The 22,414-nt window shown below is 45.9% G+C and overlaps 1 protein-coding gene across 3 annotated transcripts; it reads right to left on the reverse strand.

Moving 5' to 3' along the window:
- Window positions 1-1,192: 1,192 nt before the first annotated feature.
- Window positions 1,193-17,486, reverse strand: LY9 (lymphocyte antigen 9). 3 transcript variants are annotated; one of them, XM_004442802.3, is made up of 10 exons: window positions 17,291-17,486; window positions 13,678-14,004; window positions 12,826-13,101; window positions 11,969-12,310; window positions 10,462-10,731; window positions 8,942-9,046; window positions 7,898-7,951; window positions 5,633-5,967; window positions 5,177-5,248; window positions 1,193-2,319 (listed from the first exon to the last, which is right to left on the reverse strand). In XM_004442802.3, exons 1-10 carry the CDS (start codon window positions 17,409-17,411, stop codon window positions 2,251-2,253), a joined length of 1,971 nt encoding a protein of 656 aa, XP_004442859.2. In that variant the 5' UTR covers window positions 17,412-17,486; the 3' UTR covers window positions 1,193-2,250. The 3 variants fall into 3 exon arrangements, with proteins under 3 accessions (XP_004442859.2, XP_087296863.1, XP_087296868.1); XM_087440737.1 differs by lacking the exon at window positions 8,942-9,046 and having other exon boundaries at window positions 17,291-17,485; XM_087440742.1 differs by lacking the exons at window positions 8,942-9,046; window positions 10,462-10,731 and having other exon boundaries at window positions 17,291-17,485.
- Between the last annotated feature and the right edge of the window lie 4,928 nt (window positions 17,487-22,414).

Here is a 22,414-nt window from a genome sequence, read left to right on the forward strand (position 1 = left end):
AAGCAAAGAAAAAAATGTTAATGGAGTAATACACACAGACACACACACACACAGACACACACACACACACGGTTAAAAAAAATTTGGCAGTACAAAAAAGTATATGAAAAAAAAAACAACCCAGTTCCCTCCCCAGAGGCAGCCACTGATAAGTTTTGTGTATTTTTGAGACAGGATAGGGATGGGACTCTGCCCTTCACTCTTAGCCACCAGATCCAGCACCTCCCAGCCCAGCTATTTTCAAAGTCAAGATAAGCAACCTTCTGGGATGGCCCAGTGGCATAGTGTTTAAGTTGACGCGCTCTGCTTCGGCAACCCAGGGTTTGTGGGTTTGGATCCCAGGCGTGGACCTACACACCACTCATTAAGCCATGTTGTGGTGGCATCCCATATACAAAATAGAGGAATATTGGCACAGATGTTAGCTCAGGGACAATCTTTCTCAAGCAAAAAGAAGAAGATTAGCAACAGATGTTAGCTCAGGGCTGATCTTCCTCACCAAAAAAAAAAGAGAGAGAGAGAGATAAGCAAACTTCCAACCACAAAACTGCCCCCAAGCAGTCCACCGACTCCCACATGCACACAAAGCCCCGAGATGACCACTATACGACCTTCCTAGAGTGGTGGTAATGAGCAACACTGCCATGTTGGACCAACTGGGCAGGAGCAGGGACCACAACCCTGATGGGGCGTGCAAAGACACCACCAGGAAGAGGGAAGCAGAATGCCTCTGGAGGCCGAGAATCATGACACCATTCCACTCCCCTTACCCCATAAAAGACTCAGGACGGCTCCCTTCGGAGATCCAGCCAGAGAGCCACTTCTCCTGTGCAGTCTCCCTTGTGCTGGAGCATGAGCCCCAGTAAAACCTTATCTGAGACTTTGGTTGGGCCTCTTGTCAATTCCTGTTACAAAGAGAGCCTAAGAACCCAGGGTCGGTATCATTTCCTTTCAGAACTTTTCTGTACCTATATAAGCATATAGATAGATATACATTTCATTTTTATCCAGCTGGTAGCATATGATACACACTGTCCTGGACTTTGTTTTTTCCACTGAACAATGTATCTTAGAGCTCATTTCATATAAGCACATATTAGTCTTTACGTTCCTTTCTTTACAAAAGTGTCAGGGTTTGTCATTGCATGGGCACACTATCATATACTTAACCAGATTCCTACTAAATGGGCAGTTAGGTTTTTTCTAGTCTTTTATTTTAAAAAATACTACAGTGGATGTGATGTTACATAGATCATAGGACCAGGAACAGAATTTGCCACCCCAAAATATGCCTCTTTGGCATAAGAATTATTTTAGGCTGATTATTTTTAAGAAACAGCAGATGCCAGGGAAAGCTCCGAAAACCTTGTAGAAGTTACGGATTTGTAAGGGAAATTTACATTTACAAGAGAAATCTCCATTTGTAAGGGTGCCTCCCTCTCTGTGCCAGGAAGGAGAAGACTACTAAATCTCTAGAAACTCTTATCAACAGAGAAGGCAATGACTTAAATCTACATCACAACTTTACCCTTGTTTACTGTGCTGACCTCATCCTAACAACAGAATGTTAAAGCTACTTTTCAGAGGCGGCCAGAGCCAGCCAGGAGAATGCACAGAGGGAAAATTGTGATGTGCCAATCGACGCTCATCCTGCCAGCACTTCCGCATACCAGCCTGCCCTCCCTGATACCTTAAACCCTACCCCATACTCCGGATCTGGGAGACAGATTTGAGAGCCAGTCCTCTTGTCTCCTTGCTAATTGACTGGGTAATAAACTTTCTTCCGTCAAAGACTGGTGAACACAGTATTGGCTTCTATGCACAAAGGTGGAGAGAGACCTTGCTGGGCAACAGATCTTTGTGTCCACGAATGAGATCTGCTGGATTCATTTTAGCAACTGTTTAGAAGATGGTGTGAATGTCCAGGCCCCCTTCAACCACGTTTGACCAGCCTTGGCAGAGTTTTGAGATGATGCATCTGAGCTGACAGGGGGAAACAGTACGAGCATACAAGGAGACAGATGGAGGAAGGACACCGTGAAGCCCAGAGGCTCCAAAAAGGAGCCTGTGTCTGATCTATTAATGGGCTTGGGAAGTCACAGGGGGTGAGAGGAAAGGGAGGGTCAAATGTAGGCATCTCTGAGACACTGAAGGAAATTCTGAAGTGCTTCTCGCTGCAGGAGCCCCAGGCCCCACAAGGTCCAGCTACCTCTCCAACCCCAGGAAGAGAGGCAACAGCTGCTTTTCTTCTCAGGTGAAATTTTCATAGGTAGGGCTTTCAGGAGGGTCAAAATCATTCTGTTGTGGTAGTGGCACCACCTGTGAGCCAAAAGACACATAAAAATATGGTTAATAAAGCCTGGACGGCTCTGGTTTCCTCAGCCCTGTGCTGGTGAGAGAGAGGAAAGTGAGGCCAGGCTATGATTGGTCCATCCTATAGAGGTAGGGTCATACGGCCTGGCCTAGGGATGGAGCAATCAACCAAGCTGATGACAAGCGTTTATGGAGAATCTCCTAATGGTAAGGGCCATGGGCTAGGCTCTCTGTAAGAGAGACATAAGATAGTTTAGTGCAGCAAATTGAGGGGATTAAAAAACGACAATAAAAGCCTTTGCTCTCAAGAAGCTACTGTCTAATGATCCCAGTCTCTGCCCTGGCTGGAGAAACAAGACAAACATTTATGTAAAGATAATGCAGTTGGTAGAGGTTACATTCCAAAGTAACGGTCCAGACCATTAGACCTTCATGTTCCAAGGGTTTTGAATGTCCTTTGTCTGAGAGTGTTCAGGGAAGTCACTAAAGAACAGATGAAACCTGAGCTGATGCAGAAAGGAGGGGACGTCAGGTACTGGCAATAGCTTAGGAATTGCATAAACGTTCTTTGAGATATCATGCAGAGACATGTCAGAAAATAATAACTAACATAGGTTTGAGAATTTCCCGACCAAGGGGACAATAATGGCCTTAGGAGACCCAGAACCAGGATTCCTGGTCCTGAAAATTCTGAAGGCAAGGGATAAATTCTGTCAAGAGCTTGGCTAAGGAAATGCATTGATTTCCACTTACACTGTGAGTGAGGGTGGTTTTAGGGGTCTGAAGGCCCTGGGATGATGTGAGAGCCGTGCAGGACCGTCCAGACAAGTGGTGACTCATGGCCATTCTGAAACTCAGAGCAGGCACTGATGTCCATGACTTTAAGATTGACCAGTGTTGACCCAAACCCAAAGGGCCAGGTCAGAGTGGAAAGCAGCTTTGGAAATGCGATGAAAGTACAGACTTAGCCTCAAGGCCAAAGGTGAAGTCCCTAGCTGGCTAAGCATTAGGTCATGCTCTGGAAATCAGGGCATGAGGCACATGATGGTTGAACTGAACTGCATATTTGTACAAGTGTTTGCTGAACAAATTCTATCCAGCTTTTAAGGTCCAAACCAAACTGTTTTTTCATGATGCCTTTCTTGTCTACCTCACTGCAGTGATATCTCCTACTTGAATGTCTGAAAAACCCTTGGGAACTGCATACATAACAAGGAGTCATGTAGTGTATTTTCTCTCCCCTTCCAGGTGACTGAATCAGCTCCACCCCTCCTCTACCAAAAGATAGATAAGATAACAAGTCTTCAAGGTCAAGGATGGTATCTTAAATGTATCCAAATCCCCATAGCACTCAGCCCAGTTCTGGGCAAACAAAAGGTGTTCAATAAATATCTATTGATTGATTCATCAATCACAGAGAAGTAGCATAACTGAAAAACTTGGAGAGTTTTTTCTTTTTTTAAATCTTATTTGAACATATTACAGGGAGGGAGTTCTGGAGGAGATTTGATAACAAGACTATGAATGGATCTAATGTTTTCAGGAGAGTGAAAGTGGAGTGGACAGCCAGATACAGATCTGGGCTAATTTTTTAAGATTTTTAAGGATTTTAAAACTCCTTGCGATTTTTTTTTTTCCCCTGAGGAAGACCAGCCCTGAGCTAACATCTGATTCCAATCTTCCTCTTTTTTGCTGAGGAAGATTGGCCCTGGGATAACGTCCGTGTCCATCTTCCCCTATTTTATATGGGACGCTGCCACAGCATGGCTTGACAAGTGGTGTGTCAGTGCGTGCCTGGGATCTGAACCTGCGAACCCTGGGCCACCGAAGTGAAGCGCACTTACTTAACCACTACGTCACCAGGCCGGCCCCTCCTTGCGATTTTTAATACTGAAACTTCAACTACTATTATGTGAACTTAGGCAAAATTAGCTTCCTGAATCTCAGCTTCTTTATTTATTTATTTATTTTGTGAGGAAGATCAGCCCTGAGCTAACATCCATGCTAATCTTCCTCTTTTTGCTGAGGAAGACCGGCTCTGAGCTAACATCTATTGCCAATCCTCCTCCTTTTTTTTTTCCTTCCCCCAAAGCCCCAGTAGATAGTTGCATGTCATAGTTGCACATCCTTCTAGTTGCTGTATGTGGGACGCGGCCTCAGCATGGCTGGACAAGCGGTGCGGCGGTGCACACCCTGATCCGAACCTGGGCCGCCAGTAGCGGAGCGCACGCACTTAACTGCTAAGCCACGGGGCCGGCCCAATCTCAGCTTCTTTAGCTATAAAATGTGGATGGCAACACATTTGTAGTGTTATAATGATCAGATAAGAATGTTTGTCAATGTTTTTGTAAACTGTAAAACTTTACATGAAAGTTACTATTATTATTACTATTATTATTATTTAATGGGAAATTCTACCCTTAAGCGCTCTTTTAACACTATAAAGAAACCAATATGCTATAGTTAAAAGCACATTTTCTAAAAAATCTTGACATTAGACTGTTGGCTAATTTCCAGTTGTTTTGAGAAGTCGCCATTTTGGTGGATTAGGATTAGAATTTGAGATAGATTTAGAAATATACATAGACTATATAGTGTTTTGGTTCACAGTCTCTCATTCTGGTCAGTGTGAAGATTAATCAATATAAGATATTATTAAATCAATTAGAAATGTTCAACCTTTGGCCACACAGATGTAAATCAAGAATGTTTGTTTAAGTATCCTTGTTGACCATGGAGTGTGGCAGGATGGTGCATAGTGGGTAGAACTTAAGCTCCTCTGCCACGGGAGTTTAGGGCTTTCAGTTAAAATGGTCTGGGCCTCACTTTATGGGCCTTAGGATAAAGGGAAAATTGTTCTTACCGTCTGAGATTTCTGAACAGAGCTGTAGATTGTGGCTGAACTCTCTTTCTTCTGAGGAAGTGGAGTCTTTCCCTGTAACAGACCAATATCAGACTATCCGTGGTCACTAAATGAGAGCTTTCCAGAGTTTTACCCTCAATCCTTGAGGAGAGAGGAATCCACCAGGTTCTGGTTTCATGTAGAGGGTGGAAGCTGCCTTAGTGCAGTGGGGACAGTGCCTCTGGTTCCCCGACACCTCCCTTATTTATGGCCCAAGAATGGGAACTAAGGAGTGTGTTCCTTCATTCCAAGGGACCACAAGGTTTGGTAAACACAGAGTCAGGATTCTCTGCCCGTGTGCTGCTGGTCCTGTCCCCCAGGCCCTGGTCCCCAGTTTGGAGGGACTAGTCATCGAGGATATTGGGTGGTCCTAGAAGTGGGAGAGAGAGGGAAGGTGTGCTGATCAAAAAAGCTCACCTGCAAGTCGAGGAACACTTGCATATACACTGTGTCCCCTTCGACCACAGGTACAGGTACCCTGTCATCTGGAGTGACAAGGTCATACTCTGCTTGCTCCTCAGAGGTTGAGTCATGTCCAGTGTCCTCCTGAGTGACCAAGTCATACACCTGATCTCTTTTATTGACATGCTGGTACATATCAGTTGTCTCCTCATCCTCCACAGTTGTTCCATCGCTGTCAGAGCTGCTGTCAGAAGTGGGCTTAGGCTGTTGCCTGACAGTCTTAGGGGGAGTTTCCATCTTCTCATAGCCTTGGGACAGCATGCAATACAGTGAGTGGCCAGCAGCAGTTTCTGGAACAAAGTGTGCATGATTAGTAAAAAGTGTGCCAGCCCTCACCTCTCTCTTGCCTTGTGCAGGAATCTAAGCTGCCCTGACTCCTACCCCAGACAATACCTAGAGAAAGGTTGTCTCCCCTCGGGGGGCTCTATTCCACTCTCCCTTCCTCCTTCCTTTCAAGCATTCACTCATTCATTCATGTGATAAACATTTATCAAGTATGACATGAAATGGACTCAGTGAACAGAAGTGGCCTCACTGGATAAACGATCCTAAGTGCCATGATGGGTACTCTGGGGAAACACAGGGTAAATTAGACCTGGTCTTGAAGAAGAACACTGTCTAGCTCAGGGTCAGATCCATACATAAATCAACTAATGTAAGGCTGGCTCCTACAAGTGACATATGAAAAGCACGAGGAAAGTGCAGAGGTGAAAGGAGATGGTCTCTGGCTGGGAAGCAAGAGAAGAACACGTGAAGATGATGGAATTGAGATGGGCCTTGATGTAGGGGCAGGATTTTGATGAGTGATGGGGTATTCTTGGTGGAGCGAGCAGCATGATTAAAGACAAGTGTGAATCGTGACGTACCCTCTCTTTTCGGAAAGGATGATATTCCAAACATTTAACCACAATGGCCGGGGCATAGGACAACCAGAATGGTGCCTGCTATGAATGGCGATTGGGATTTGGAAGCAGATTTAATTTTAATTGTATACCAAGTGATTATATGACGTTTCAATTTAAAAAAACCTATTCAATAAAACAAAAAATTGGTGACAGCATGTACTTAGGCAGTGGCAAAGATCTAGAGAAGAGGAGATTTAGGAGAGAGAATGGAGAGATTGAAGAAGTAGGCCTTGGCAGCTGAGAAGAAGTGCTGGAGGAGGGAGGCGGGATAGGGATGACAGTGGTGTCCCCAACACTACTTTACTCCCCTTCCTGTGCCCTGGGGGCCAAGGAAGGAGGGAACAAGCTGGGGGAGATCAGAGTCTGTCCTGCCAACCATGAGGAGGGAGCTGGTGGGAAGTTCCATATCCAGCCTCATTCCCATTTCTAGGCCTTTCTCTGGGTTACACTTCCCATCAGAAAAACCTGCACTGTTGGGTTACTTGAGCCCCTGGCCCCCTCCTAGCCCGTCTTCCTATTCTATCACCTTGGGGAATCCCCTCCATGAGAGGTGGCATAGGGATTTTTAAAGCAGAGTCAGTCTGAGTGGGCAGAGTTTGGGGATTCCTTAGAACTCCAGAGCTCCAGGGTTCCAGGTGGTGATTTAGGACACTGAGGGATGGGAGTAAGATGCAGGAATCTCAGCTCTCCACCCCAACATCCCTCACAACAGTCCCACTTTTACATGCTTTGTGCTATTGGGGTGTTGCATAATATTTTGTTTGAAGAAAGTATTCCTTAGTTTTTTCAAAAATTGGAAAACCACAGCCTCAGTGACACTCTTGGTGTCTAAACAGTCTCGTGGGTTTTAGTTTTAATTAAGTTCTAGTTTTCCTCCTGCAACAGATTTGCCATTCCATCTGGCTTTTGTTTATCCATTCTCAGAGTGGAGAACCAGCCTCATCATAGGCCACATTCAAGTGATGACGGTCAATGCCTGAGGAAGCCTAGAGACCCCAGAGGACAGGCTGCGTCTCCTAGCTCTGGTTACCATCTTTCAGGAATCTGTCTTGGTTGTGAATTTGTTCCCTAAACCACCTTCCTTTAGCGCATTGCTTCTCAAACTTTAAGAAGCATATGATTCTCCTGTGGATCTTGTTAAAACTCAGATTCAGATTCGATATTCTGGGGTGGTGGCCAAGATTTGCATTTCTAACAAGCACCTGGGTGATGATGCTCATGTTGCTGGTTGGCAGACCACACTGAGTAAGTAGCTAGGCTTTGGTGCTTCCATCTGGCCCAGGGACCCCATAGCCTATGTCACTGGTGATAGTACCTGATGTGTCAGCTGAGGCCTCAACTTGGCTGGAACTGATAGCTCGGGCTGAACCTGAAAAACCAAGAGAGAAGGTTTATCAGTAGGGCTGTGAGGAGAGAGGTGTCTCTGATTCTGTGAGAATCAAAGGACAGGAGGAGAGATTTCGGGGTCTTAGACAGGGAAAGGCTTTAAGGAGGAGGGTGAACCCCTATGTGAGTACAAGCCCATGGGAAGGGTGACCAGAGTCTAGGGTCATCTTCAGCTGAGGAGAAGGCTCTGGATCTGCCTGCCATCCCTCTGGAAGAAAGAGCTCTAATCTATCTGTGGTAGCCGTTAATCAGAGTGGTTTGCCAACTCACAGTGATTCTTCCAGAGGGTCATATGTGTTCTAAGCAATCTGTTCTTTCTGGGAAATACTCCATTCTCACTCCAATATCGAGACTCCAGAGGGAGGTGCCAATAGTAATAGCTCATCCCCTTGGCCATAGTGATTGGGCCAAGCAATGGTCACATGATCCAAAGCTGGGCCAATGAGATATTTCTGAGATTTTTCAAAGTGGAATTGGAGGGAAACATCTTTTTTCCCTTCCTGGTGTCAGAGCTACAAGTATCTGTGAATCTGGAGCTACCAGTTGCTGTGTTGTAGTACACATGCCACCCCCCACCCCTGCCCCTCAGCTGGCTACAGTAGGAGAGAATTAAGCTGGCTCGAAGGGAGAAGTAGGGATGAGAGATGGAGAGCTCTGGTGGCTTTTGGGTCTCTGGTGACATTTGTCCCTAAGTCCAGCTCCTTTCCTGCCTTCCCCACAGATTGAATGTGTGAGTCCCAAAATAATAAATCATGCCCCCTGCACCCTGCCTTTTGTCTAAGCTAATTTGAGTTGGGTTTCAATTATTTGTAACTAAGAGTCCCAACTAACACCCTTCTCCCCAACACTCTGAAAAGAAATGAGGTTTTGGGAAAGAAGGGATAGGAGGGGATTATGAGAGGACAGAGAAGCCTCCAAAGGTCCCAGAGAAATGGTTTAGTGCTGGCAGAGGCCATTAGTCTCGGAAACCCACATGATCCTTTTTGCTTCCAAATGCAGCAGCCGGAGATCCCAAAGCACAAAAGGATGGAAACTATCAGGGAGAGTCCAATCCAAAGCTTCCTGCTTATCCCAAGTCCTGTGAAGAGGAAATGAGTGATATTACTATAAATAATGATAAGAGAGATTGGAGCAAACAGTGGACAAAGTATAATGGCCATCCTATCTGCCTCTTAAAATCCCATGCTATTGCAGAAAATATTCCTTTCCGTTCGTTCATTCTACCACTATTTATTGAGCAGGCATTGTTCTAGGCAAGAAGTGATAGCAGTCCATAAGGCAGACTCTGTCCCTCGGTAGAGAGGTTTATGACTTGTCCAGTGTCACAGAGTTTTAAGTAGCTGAGCTGGGATTTGAAGGAAGGCTGCCTGATCCTAAAACACTCTTATCCATCACACTACACTGCTCCTCTCTGTAAACAGTATAAGGGGAGTTCTAGGCTAGAGACAGAAAAAGTCCAGATTCCCACTTAACAGGCCTCTAAATCCATCTGCCAGCCACAGCCTGATTCAGCATTATCACTTCCTGGGTAGATGTTCCTTTTTTTCTACTTCCCTCTAGGGAAGAGCAAAGCACAGAACTCAGAGTTCCAACTCTGCTTTTGCTGTATGACCTTGGACAAGTCTCTTATCCTTTCTGAGTCTCAGTTTCCTTACATAATAGGGAACAATAAAAATATCTGCTGCATAGGACTATTGTGAAGATTGATTGTGCTAAAATGCATGAGGACCTAGAATAGTGCCTGGAATCTAGTAAGACCCACTAGGGCTTCCTTTCTAGCTCCCACTCACACAGCCCTTGTTCCTTTGTGGTCCGCATCCCTTCCCACGTCAACTTTCCATCAAATCTTCTCCACAGACTTCTAACGCTGTGCTGTCCAATATGGTAGCCACCAGCCATGGCATGAGCGCTTGAAATGTGGCCAATATGACTGAAGGACTGAATTGTTTATTTTATTTAATTTTTAAAAATTTAAATTTACATTTAAAAAAGATGACTCAATTCCTTATTGAAAAACTGAGAAGTACGTTTGGAACAACTTGGATATGTAAATCTATTTTTTCAACTGTAAATTTTATGAAATCTGAATACAGATCAAGTACTTCCATGAAAATTGAGCATCTGAATTGAGATGTGTTGTTAGTGTAAAATACATACTGAATTTCAGAGACATAGTATAAATGAAATGTAAATTATGTCATGAATAATTGTTCATATTGAATATTTGTTGAAATGAAATTTGGATATATTGGGTTAAATGACATATGTTTTTAAAATTAATTTTATCTGTTTCTTTTTGCTTTTTCTAATGTGGGTATTAGAGAATTTAAATGACCTATATGATCCCATTATATTTCTATTGGAATGTGCTTCTCTAAAGGACTCTTGCGCACACTTTTTCACTGCACTTCACAAAGAATCACTCAGAATGCAAACTCTTGGATCCGAAGATCCAAGGCCCTGAGGTCTGGCTGAGTAGAGATGGAGAGTAACCTGGACAGATGTCCCCAGAAAGAAAGTGCCTGGAGCTGTTGCTGACAGGATTGCTGGCTGTGCACGTGAAGTTGGGATGATTTTCACCCCTTCTCAAGGAGACTTGGAGGTGAGATCCCTCTTGGGATACAACAGCTTCTTTCTGCAGGGGGGTCCATCTGTAGGTCACGTTGTGTCCACCATCCTCCACTGAGCACGTCAGGCTGACCCTGCAGATGCCATCCCCCGTGAACTCGAGGCTCCACGTGACTTTGGGCTTCTTCAGTCTCCCTGCGTGAGGAGAAAGGCAGACCTGATGTGGAGTTAGGCCTGCCCACTGGGCACCGCCACATGTTCACTCATTCAAAATATATTTGTGAAGTTGCATGTTGACACTGTGTTAGGGCTGAGAAAGTGCCTCCAAGAGTTGCAGGCATTTTGGAGTACACCAGGCCTTTCCCTGGGGAACTATGAAATCTCAGACATATCACTTCACTTCTTTGGGCCTTGGATGCTCAGATGTGAAATAAAAGAGTTCATGAAAAGTGAAAAAAGAAAGACACCACGTCATTCCATACAGCATACTGTGAAGAACAAGCAAACCAAGCGACACAAATAAGCACAGCACTTGCATGGGCTCTGAAGGCCCTTCAAGGCTTACATTTTGAGGTTTCATCATCTAATTTGCTTATTTACATGAGATAAGGAATGTAGAGAGGTGAGCACAGCACTGACACAGAATAAGTGCTCAATAAACATTAGCACTTTTACAAGAAATATAAGACCGGCACCTTTTGCTCCCAATTTATTATTATTTTTACTTAATCTTCTTGCTAGTTCTTTTACATTTGAGTCACAGTGTGCAACAGATGTAGACTAGCTGACTCACTGTGTATTTTAACAGGATCGCGGACAGTGAGTTTTTTCACAGGTACTTAGACACCAACAAGCCCAGGCAGGGGATGTGCAGACCATGTCTGAATGGTACCAGTAAAGGAGCTGGCAAATGGAAACCATGCAAACTGTTCTGTCAAGCTCCTTTGAGGCCCAGAGCTGAGGAATAAGACTGCAAGTTCTGTCCCCCACACTCAGGGGGGCCGAGCAGCCAACCCTCTTGGACGTCACAGGGTCTTTGGACACTAAAGGCTTTCTCCTCAGTCTTCTCTGATTCCACCCCAGCCAGCTCTGCCCTTATTCAAAATGATAATGTTCTACAAAGATGCAGGTTGAGAGTTCCTGGTCCCTCCCGCCCAATAATCAATGCAGGAGGATGGGGCAAGTACCGACAGTTGGGTGGTTGAGGCCTAACTGGAAGCCTGGAGGAAGCGGAACCTTGGCAGGTAGATTTTGCCCAGCCGCTGATTGTAATTTTTCCTCCTGTGAATTGACTGGTATGAACTCAGTCCTGAGTCTGAGGCATTTTGCTAGGAGGAGAGGCCTGAGGGAGGAGGGAAGTGGGGAAGGCAGCAAAGAGGAGAAACCTTTCAGGGAGGGAATCTAATAATGGGCGCTCTGCTCAGAAACTCACGGTAGATGAGCAGAGTGACGTGTTTCATGCTGGTGACTCCAGAGGTCTTTGAACATATGTAAGCATGGTAGGGGCCAGCATCCTCCATCTTCAGCCAGCCAATCTTCAGGGAGTAGTCCTGGCTGGAGACCCACATCGTGTTCTTGTCTGGGTCCTCAAACTTAGTGGGTGGATCTGCTTTTGCTGCTTCTCCCCGCTCTTTGCTGATAATAGACGTGTTAAACATCCAGACAACGTTCTCTATGTCCTGACTGGCCGGGAGTGCCAGGGGCAGGGTGACTGACTCCCCCAGGACCCCCACCACCGTCTCCCCCATTGATCCTCCTCTGGAGGCTCCTGGATCTGCAGTCAGAGATGAGACATTGCCGCTTCAGTCACTGGCCCCACTCCCTTGACCCTCAGCCTGCCTGAAGGGGAGTAGAGCCCCATAGGCCCTCCTGCCCAGGCCCATTCCCCCTTCCTCTGATGAAGCATCCCTGCTGCTTCTCCATGACCACTTGTCATGCACAGGTATGCACCTGGCTCTGCCTATTGCATACCCAGGCCTCTCTTGCTCTCTCCGCCCTTCTCAGGAGACCCCAGGGGACAATCCCATCCATGCAAAGAGCAATCTGGATCTCTTCATCCATCCTCTCTTACCCTCCCTTGCTCTACCCTCAGTTACACAGTGCCCTGGGAGTTCCCAAGTCCCCTGCCAGTCTCTCTCAGGCCCCTGAGGGTAGAAAACAAGGGGTCTTCAGGCCTGTTCTCTTGCCTTCCCACCTCATCTGTGTCCTGCCAGAACCCTGGGGTTTAGATTCTATAGCTGCTCAGACTGTTTCTGGAATCCTCTGGAGGGCCTAAGTGGAGCCAGTTACCTCTACAGAACTGCCAGGCGTGGACAGGGTGGGAGCTGCTCTGGCTGACTGGGTTCTTGGCTGTACAGGTGTACTGCAGGTCTGGGTCACAGGGCGTCCAGGAGATGGTGAGAGTGGAGCCCCCATAAGATTCAGAAGCATCAGGGTCCCTCGGGGTCCAGCTGTACTGAACGTCTTTCTCTGTCCCCTCCACAGAGCATATCAGGGTGACGTTACAGGAGGTGTTCTCAGATGCGTTCACGGACATCATGGTGACTCGGGGCTCCCGCAGCTGCTCTACAGGGACAGTGGCAATGGGGAGACTACTCAGATCCCTTCCCTTGCAGGAAAGGGCTGAGAGAAGAAGGTGGTGTGGTAGAGGAGCTGGGAGCAGAAGGGAGAGGCTTTCTGTTACTGGTGTTCTTATAAAAAGAGGAGATTAAGACACAGACAACAGAAACAGAAAAGTGACCACATGAGGACATAGCACAAAGTGGCCATCTGCAAGCCAAGGTGCGAGGCCTCAGAAGAAGTCAAACCTGCTGACATCTTGATCTTGGACTTCTAGCCTCTAGAACTGTGAGCAAATAAATTTCTATTGTTTAAGCCCCCCAGTCTGTGGTATTTTGTTATGACAGCCCTAGCACACTAATACAGATGGGTAAAGGATATTAATAGAGTTGCAGAAAAGAATACAAACGGCTCTTAAACACATTTTGGCTGTGTATTCCACTCTTGACATCTGATTTATGGAATTGGGTGACAAAGACCAATGTGGAGTCCTACTTGGCCTAGAGATAAATTCCTGGAGAGAGAAAAAATCTGCTTTTAAAAATAAAAGATCAAAACTTACAGAAGTGCTATGGAACTCACCATAGATGTGCAGGGTGAATTGCTCACCAACGGTGACTCTAGAATTCTTTTGGTTTATCTGGGCGTTGTAGGGTCCTGCATCTTTCAGAGTCAGGTTGTTGAGAGATAAGGAGTAGTTCCGGTTGATGTTTAATCGGCCCTGGTAGCTTCTGTCCATAAAAATAACGTTTCCATCTGAGTCGGCTAAAGCAAGAGCGTTTTGGGGACCATTCCAGATGACATGCTCAATCTCTGTGTCTACTGAAATGTTGAGGGGGAAAGTCGCCACACCCCCTAGAATTGCTGCCACCACTGTTGGTGCTGAGTCGTTTCCAGAGGTTCCTAGTCCTGCAGAAACAGAAGAGGGACTTGTAAGGGCAGCTGGACTCCTTAAGTCAGGCTTCATTCATTCATTCGTTCATTCATTTATTCATTCAATAAACACATATTGGGAATAAATGTCAGATGCTGAGAAATGAAATGAGATTCATGTCTTCCTCTCTTAGGGCCATTGCCTAGCCAAGTCATTCATTCATTCATTCCCTCATTCACATATCAAACACTCTCTACCACAAATGTAGCTACAATAATCGGTAAAACAGACCTTTTAGGTTTCTATTCCAACAGGGAAATTAGCCTTGTGACTTTAGGTGAATTTCTCTGAGAATCAGTTTACTGGTCTATAAGATGGAAATGTTCACACCTGTACCATCTTCCTCAGGGAATATGGTAAAGATTAAATAAAAACAGGTTGCTGTATATCATAAAGAAGTAATGAAGTAAAAAAGGAGCAACTTTTTAAAAAATAAGATGGGTTGATGGATGGCTAGAGGGTGGATAGATGGATAGATATGTGATGAAGCAAGTAAAGCAAAACACAAATGGTAGGACTGATGTGGGAGGTATATGAGCGTTCACTGCAAAATTCTACCAAGTTTTCTGTATGTTTGAGAATTTTCGTAAAAAAATGATGGGAACAAAAGGAGCATCTCTTACCTCTATCTCACCCTACATTTTCCTCACTGTCCAGGGGATCTCAGACTGACCTCGGCTTGGCCAGGGAAATCCGGTCTGTCCTTAGGAACGAGGTTTGGGTTGGGAATGGTAGGTAGCATTGATTCAGCTCCTGATTTCCTGATCTCAGGAAAGACCCAGATCCCTGATAATCATTGTTACCAAGGCTTCCAGGGGCCCTGCATTCTGCCAAGGCAACTAATTTCCCTGTAGGGGCTCCGTGAGTGTCTGCTGGGTGACCCCAGCCTGGAGTCCCAGATTCCAGAGCTTCTGAGGCTCTGGAGAGTACTCTGGAAATTCTAGACCAAATCAGATAGGTTCAGGACCCAGACTACTCCAGGAATTCCAGGTAGAAAAATAAGTAGAAAATGTTAGAGAGAGAGGAGAGGCCAAGTATACTGTAGAGGAATGGAAAAAGGCTGAGACATGCTCTGAAAGCCCAGACGTTACAGAATATGCAGACACAGAGAGGAGACACCCCTACTGGTGCAGGCCAGGGGGTTCTCTGCCCCGACCCACAGCAGTCGAGCACTTGGACCTTGCAGAGAGGCTGCTAGGGAGGATGCAGGGCTGGGGACTCTGGATGTGAGAAGGTCAGTTCAGGTGGACTCTGGGGGCAGATTCAGAAGACAGAAGCTGAGTTGGTGCAATGTTGGTTTGAGGCTGCCTAAAAGAGAGCTCTTCACATCTGGAAGACATCACTTATAATTGCAATGTGTGTATCAGGTACTTTGTAAAAATCACCTCATTCGGTCCTCAAAATTATCCAATAATTAACCCCATTTTACAGGTGAGGAGCAAAAATTTAGAGAGTTTTGGCCACCTGCCCAGATTACAGGGTTGGTCAGTTTCAGAGTCCAGATTACATGTACATGATGCCTGGAATGTGAGGCCAGGAGTGCTCACTATCCCCATCCTGGAAGCCCAGGAGGTGCTGAGTCTTGGCTGGGTGCATATGACCATGTTTTGACCTCAGCTTTCCTCACATCAAAGGTAAACAAAGCCTCATAGACTGTCAGTGGGGGAGCAGGATGTGGTCCCTACAAGTCAGATCCTATTGCAGCAAACAGTGCTACGTATCTCCTAGCATAGTGACAGGAGTTCCAGGAATCAGTCATCTTATTCTGAACTATGCCTTTTGATAAATAATAAAAAGGAGTTCAAAGATTGTGGTAACTGAATTTGACTTGCCTATCCTTTACTAGTTTCCGAATAACGTACTTAACAGTGATTATTATAATAACAGTCATAGCTTCCACCAACTGTGTGCCAAGCACATACACCATCTCTAATCTATGAAAGAATCTTGCATGATACATCTTACTAATTGCATTCTACACTTAAGAAATAGATGTTCACACAGCTAGTGAATGATGGAGTAGGATTTAATGTCAAATGTTCCTGTTACTAAAGCAGGGGGACTTTTTACCCTACTGCCTCCTAAGTTCCTTAAACAACTCCTTGGAGACACAAAAGCATCAAGGAAACTCCCTTCTAGACCGAAACAGTGAAGTTTGAGGTCACCTCAATCGATGGAGCCGGACAGAGGGAGATGCCCCTTTGCCCTGAACTGTTTCAAATTCACTCCATTGATCATCTGAGCTTGGATAACACTGGATGTAGCTAATTTCAGGTTTATCCAACACAACCAAAAGGCACCCTAAGAGTTGAATATAAATAGCCCTGCTGCTCCCTGTGTTTTTATGGTGAGCAAAGATGAGATTGAAAGTGAAGAGAGGTCAAACTGGAACTCAGCCCTGAGGACAAGGCTCCTCCTACCCCCATACATGCATCCAGGAGTTTTTCTAGAGCTCACCTCACTGCCCATCCCCCACCCCCACCCCCACTGCTCTCAGGTCCCTAGTGCTACCTGCACCATCCCTCCCATGGGGAGGTAGGATGTTGGGGAAAAAAGGATATTCTTCCCCAAGGAGGGCCTGGGGAAAGCAAGATCCCAGAGAGACAATAGCTGCTACAGTCCCAGGTTGCTGAGATCCTCCCTGGGGTACTGGGTCAGGTGTGCCTGCTGGACAGAGGGGCCCAGGCCCAGCTGCCAAGAGATGTTTCCCAGAAACTAGCAAGACTCAGGCCTTGATGGGGAGGTAGGATGTTAGGTAGAAAAGGATATTCAGATAGAAGCCACCTAATCTGGGGCCACCAGACCATCTCCAGACACCCACTGAAGCCTCCGTAGTCCAGAATATGTCATAAACATGACAGGATGTAGAAAGAAGTTCCAGTAGTTTTATCACTCCCTAGGAAATTGCTGGGTGACTTATCATCAGGGGAATTTTCCTGTATCTCTCTGTGGATTGTATCCATATTGTACAGGAAACAAACTCATAACGTGGCATTTCTTAGAAGGAAAATGTGAGGGTGAGAGGAATAAAGTCCAAGCCCAGAGTTATTTGAGACTGGGGCTAGAATGTCACTTGCTCATGGTGTGTGACCGTGCACACGCTCACACACACCTACAGAGCTCAGATTAAGGTGAAACTTGCAGAATATTTACCACAAGAAGAGGAGTTATTGACTTTACTAACAAGAATCCCCAGCACGGAATGTGACCAGCCTCAGAGGAGCACCAGTGAAAGCAGTGGTGATCATAGTGTGGACTTACCCATGAGTAGGAAGAATTGGGTCCATAGAAAGAGAGAGAACACGTGTGGCTGACTCTTCTGTAGCTCGTCGGAGAAAGGCCGTAGAGCCCAGTCATCTGTACGTCTCTTTGGGCCTGCCATGATGATATACTTTCAGATCTCACAGGCTGAAGGAGGAAGTATTTACCACAGCTTCCGCCAGTGTGTGTGCGTGTGCCAGGGAGGGTTGTTTATACTTGGCACCACAGACTCCTTTCACATGCTCAGGCTGTGGTAGAGGTCCCACGTCTTTTCATGTGATTTGCAAAACAATATTGGGCATCAGTTGCTTCAGCATCAAGAGACTTGGGTTCTGAACTTGGCCCTAAAGAGTTCTACTTCCTTGGGCCAGCTGGGTGGTGTAGTGGTTAAGTTCATGTGCTCTGCTTCGGCAGCCTGGGGTTCACAGGTTCGGATCCCGGGCTCAGACCTACTTATCAAGCCATGCTGTGGCAGGCATCCCACATATAAAGCAGAGGAAGATGGGCATGGATGTTAGCCCAGGGCCAATCTTCCACAGCAAAAAGAGGAAGATTGGCAACAGATGTTAGCTCAGGGCCAATATTCCTCACCAAAAAAAAAAAAAAAAACCCAACAACAACAGCAACAACAAAAATAAAGTGTTCCACCTCCTGGTACTCATGCCCTTGTATAATAAACTCTTGTTGAGTGTGGGATGGATTTAGTGACTTGTTTCTAGTGAGTAGAATGTGGCAGAGGTGGTGGGGTGTCACTTCTGAGATTAGGTTACAAAAAGGCTGTGGCTTCTATCTTGGGTTGTCTCTGCCCCTCTCCCCCCACCTCACTTTCCAAGGAGCCAAGTATTATGTTGTGAGCTACAAGACCCCAAGACAAGGAACCGAGCGAGGCCTCTAGCCAAAATACAGTGAGGAACCGGTGTCTCTGGCCAACAGTCAACGAGGACCTAAAGCCTACCAAGAGCCACAGGAGTGAGACTGGAAGTGGATCCTCTGCTGGGAGGGTCTTGGGATGGCTGCAGCCCTGGCCGACACCTTGACTGCAGCTTTGTGAGAGACCCTGAGCCAGAGCACCAGCTAATCTGTGCCTGGATTCCTGATGCACAGAAACTGTGAGATAATAAATGCTTATTGTTTTAAGTTGCAAAGTTTTGCAATTTGTTACATAGCAATGGATAACTACTATGGTCCAATAAATTCCCTATTTTGCTTAAGTTGGTTTGCATTGGCTTCCTGTCACAGGCAACAGAAAGACTTTTAACTGATGAGGAACAAGCGCCAGGGAAAATGCATTGAGCATGCATGTTGCAAGTGACAGTCATGGATCTGGCTGAGTTGAGAAGGTAGGTTGGGGGACAGCATAATTCCCTTTCTTTTGCCTTGGGAAACTAGCTTTTTTTATTATTATTATTATTGATAGTGTAATAGCTGGTTAAACTGCAGCTTGTTGTGTCTTGAGATTCATTCAGATCATATGTTTCCTGAGGCCATAACATTAGAGGACTTAGAAACAAAACTTCAGGATGGTGGAGTGTGTGGTGTTAGGAACATTCAGTGAGTGCTTATCCCGTGCCAGGCCCTCATCTAACGCTTTACTCGTATTTACTCATTTAGTCCTCACAACAGCTTTATGAGATAGGTATTTCTTATCATTCCCATTTTATAGATGGGGAAACTGAGGTACAAAGAGGTTAAGTAGCTTATTCTGAGTTTTATAGTTAATAAGAATTTGAACCCAGAAAATCTAGAAGGAAGGAGAGAGGGGGGTGACAATTTGGATAGCAGGCTTCTGTCCATGGAAGGCATCTTCAGAGACTGGTCATGATCAGATGCTGCCCAGTCCTGAGAGTTGGGCCTCCTTAAATTTTGTGCTCTAGGCACCTGTCTTGCCTCACTCTAGCCCTGGCCCTGTGGCAAGAACATGGCTGTCTAGAGGGAAATGCAGGACATATGGCCAGGAGAGGCTGCCATAGCCTAGGTAAAGGGTCTTATAACCCAGCACTATGGACTGGATGTTTGTGTTCCCTAAATTCATATGAAGTCTAATCCCAAAGGTGATAGTATTAGGAAGTGGGGCCTTTGGGAGGTGAATAGGTCATGAGCCCTCATGAATGGGAACCCTCATGAATGGGACTAGCATCCTTACAAGAGAGACTCCAGAGAGCTCCCTCACCCCTTCTGCCTTGTGAGGTCACAGTGAGAAGACGGCCATCTATGAAACAGGAAGTAGGCCCTCCCCAGACACTGAATCTGCTGGTGCCTTGATCCTCGACTTCTCAGCCTCCAGAACTATGAGAAATAAATTTCTGTCATTCATAAGCCACCAAGTCTGTGGTACGTTTGTGATAGCAGCCAGAACAGAGTAAGACATCAGACTAAAGGCAACAAGGATCCAGCAGGTATTTTTAAGCAGAGGTGCGGCATGATTCGAGGACTCTTTTGGAAAGTTTACTCCAGCAGCAGAGTGGATAGTGGATGGAAGGGATGAGACTGAGATGAGAAGACAGGTAAGGGGGCTATGAAGGAGCCCAGGTAAGGAAACGAGAGCAGGGACAGTCTGGGTGGGAGGAGAGAACAAAGGTGGGAGAGTGTTCAAAGATATTGATAATAATCAAAATAATCACTAACATGTGTTGAGTAATTACCATGAGTGAGGCTTGTGCTTAGAGCTGTACATATGTTTTCTCTTTTAATCCTTAAATCAACCCTTTTTGCATGGTACTCCTATTATCCCCATTTTAGAGATGAGGAAACTGAGGCTTAGCAAGGGAAATGTTACTGGAATGACCTTCTTTGAAGTTGTGAACATAGGTGGACACAGTCTTGTGATACACAGAATCCAACTGAAGTATCATCATTTAAGTACAGTACATTAAATACAGTAAAAACCGAAAATAATATGAATTTTGATATAATGCAGTTGGCAAATGGATCCTGTACTCACCCAGCCCCTGTCATCACGTGGAAATAAATGATAATGGAGAAGTCTTATTGACTGGGTGGTAGTTTGCTAAGGTCACACAGCTAACAAGCAGCAGAGGCAGGATTCAAATCAGAAAGCATCACACCCACCCGCACCTAACCATGAGGCTAAGCCATCTTGAATTACTTTGTTTTTCCATTGACGTGATTTTTTTCCCCACTAGCCTGTGAGCAACATGCTTGCAGAGACTTCCTTTCATCTTCAAAGCCCCAGTCCCCAGCACAGGGCCTTTGTGGCACCCAGCAGGAGCTCATATTCGTGCTGAATAAACGAGTGAGAACTCAGTGAGAGTCCAAGAGAGGAGAGTATTTCAAGCATGGAGGGGCCCAGTGTCAAATTCCACCAGGCGGTCATATAAGATAAGGACCAAAGGGTCTACAGGATGTGACCAATGGGAGGTCATTGTTGACCTTCTTAAAAGCAATGCGGATTCTCTTCAAGTCTTCTTGGGGCATTTGGTCTCCACACACTAAAGACCAGAGAGATGCTTGTTAAAATCTGTAAGAAATCCAAAGCAGTAAGGGGGCTGACAGGAGATGCCAGTCACAATTATATCCTTGTGGAGATGTTAGCAGAGTCTGCATAGCCCAGCAAAGCCATCATGACTATTGTGTGTAGAGAGGTGGAGAAAGGAGCTCCATGCCTGCCCCAGCTCTCCCCTCTCCCTCCATCCACCCACAGATCCGGACCTTTTCATGCAGCTCCCTTGACTGTATCACCAAAATGGTAAGATAGCAAAATAGTATCTGATCTAGTCCCTTGTGGCTGGAGGTAGAGGTGATCTCAAATGTCCTATCCCCTGAATCCTTCCAGTGCTAAAGAAGCTAGAGCCAGCAGCCTGTGCCTTCCACCTTTTCGTCCTTGGGCCCTTCTGGGCTTGCTCTTCTTTGCCTGATGACTCAATGTCCACTCACCAAACATGTAGGAACTAAGCCCCTACTATGTGCTGACCCCAAGCTAGTCACTGGGGATGAAAGATGAAAAAGAAAGGCCCTGCCCTCAAGGGGCTGAGAGTGTACTGGGGAGAGTGTGCAAGTAAGCAGATATTTATGATATAGCGGGATGGGTGTTAGGATAGAAGTAAGCACAGGGGACCTGAAAGGCCCAAAAGAGGCCACATATCCTAGCCTGGGGCTTCAGGGAAGCCTTTCCCAAGGCGGTGATGACCTTGGGGGGGATATGGGAAGATGTTAGGGTGAGGTAGTTGAGGTAGGCGGCAGGAACTAGGATAATCCAGTAAGCCAAATTGCAGGAGCCAATTTACAACAGTGAGAAATCATAAGGGGTGTGTGGGGATGTTACTACTCAAGGAGGGTCATCGGCCCACTGCAACACATGCCAATAGTCGAGAGGCAAGGTGATAGGGGAGAAAGGGTTTTATTACAACTTGCTAGCAAGGGGGAAGATGGCTGACTAATGTCTAAAAGAACTATCTTACAGAACAAAGACTACAGGCCAGTTATATAGGGGGCTGGTCTCCGGGTGGGGTGGTATCTGGTCTTTACATGGGGCAAATACCTGGTCTTATTTCCTAATAATCTTCTGTTTTACTGGATATGCATCAGAGACTGGAGCAACACCCAGATCTTTCGGTTGTCATTGATGATGGCTATCAGCATAGACTCTCTGCCTGGGGGTCATCACATTCCTAAGGAACTCAAAAGCCTAGAGGGTGCATATCCAGCAGGTTAGTTAATCAGAGGTCATTCAAAGTTACAATATGGTTTCTTTTCTACAATATGGCTTCCCTTATGTCAACCTTGTGTTGAGCTGGTATCAGGGAGACTTGAGGAGCAGTCTGTGGTGACAGAACATGAGGCTGAGAGGTTGGCAGGAAGCAAGCAGATCATGAAGGGCCTCGTTCTCCAGGACTGCGACCCTGGACTTCACCTTGTAGGGGATGGGGGACCTTGGGAGGGTTTAAAGCAAGGCTGTGACATCATCAGCTCTGGCTTTTAAATAGCTCACTCTGGTGCCTCTCACTTTTCTTTCTTTCATGTCCACTCATCTTCACATCTTGTGACTCAAAAGCTACATGTGATTAAAGTGGTGACCTCTAAAAACAGGAAATGTGTGTGGGCTGACATTTACACATGCATGGTTTGTCAGCTGCCTGAAGGCAGGCGTGTCTACTGGGGAACATT

This window comes from Ceratotherium simum, chromosome 2 (genome assembly GCF_057802395.1).
Source record: "Ceratotherium simum simum isolate JZ-2026a chromosome 2, ASM5780239v1, whole genome shotgun sequence".
Lineage (NCBI taxonomy): Eukaryota > Metazoa > Chordata > Mammalia > Perissodactyla > Rhinocerotidae > Ceratotherium > Ceratotherium simum.

Excerpts from the sequence above, each read along its gene's own strand:
- LY9 (XM_004442802.3), bottom strand. The coding sequence starts at position 17,411 with ATGGCAGGCCCAAAGAGACGTACAGATGACTGGGCTCTACGGCCTTTC. Across the intron at positions 13,102-13,677 it reads ATTCACCCTGCACATCTATG|AGCAGCTGCGGGAGCCCCGA; the intron begins GTGAGTTCCATA and ends CTGTCCCTGTAG. Across the intron at positions 5,968-7,897 it reads GGCCTCAGCTGACACATCAG|AAACTGCTGCTGGCCACTCA; the intron begins GTACTATCACCA and ends ACTTTGTTCCAG.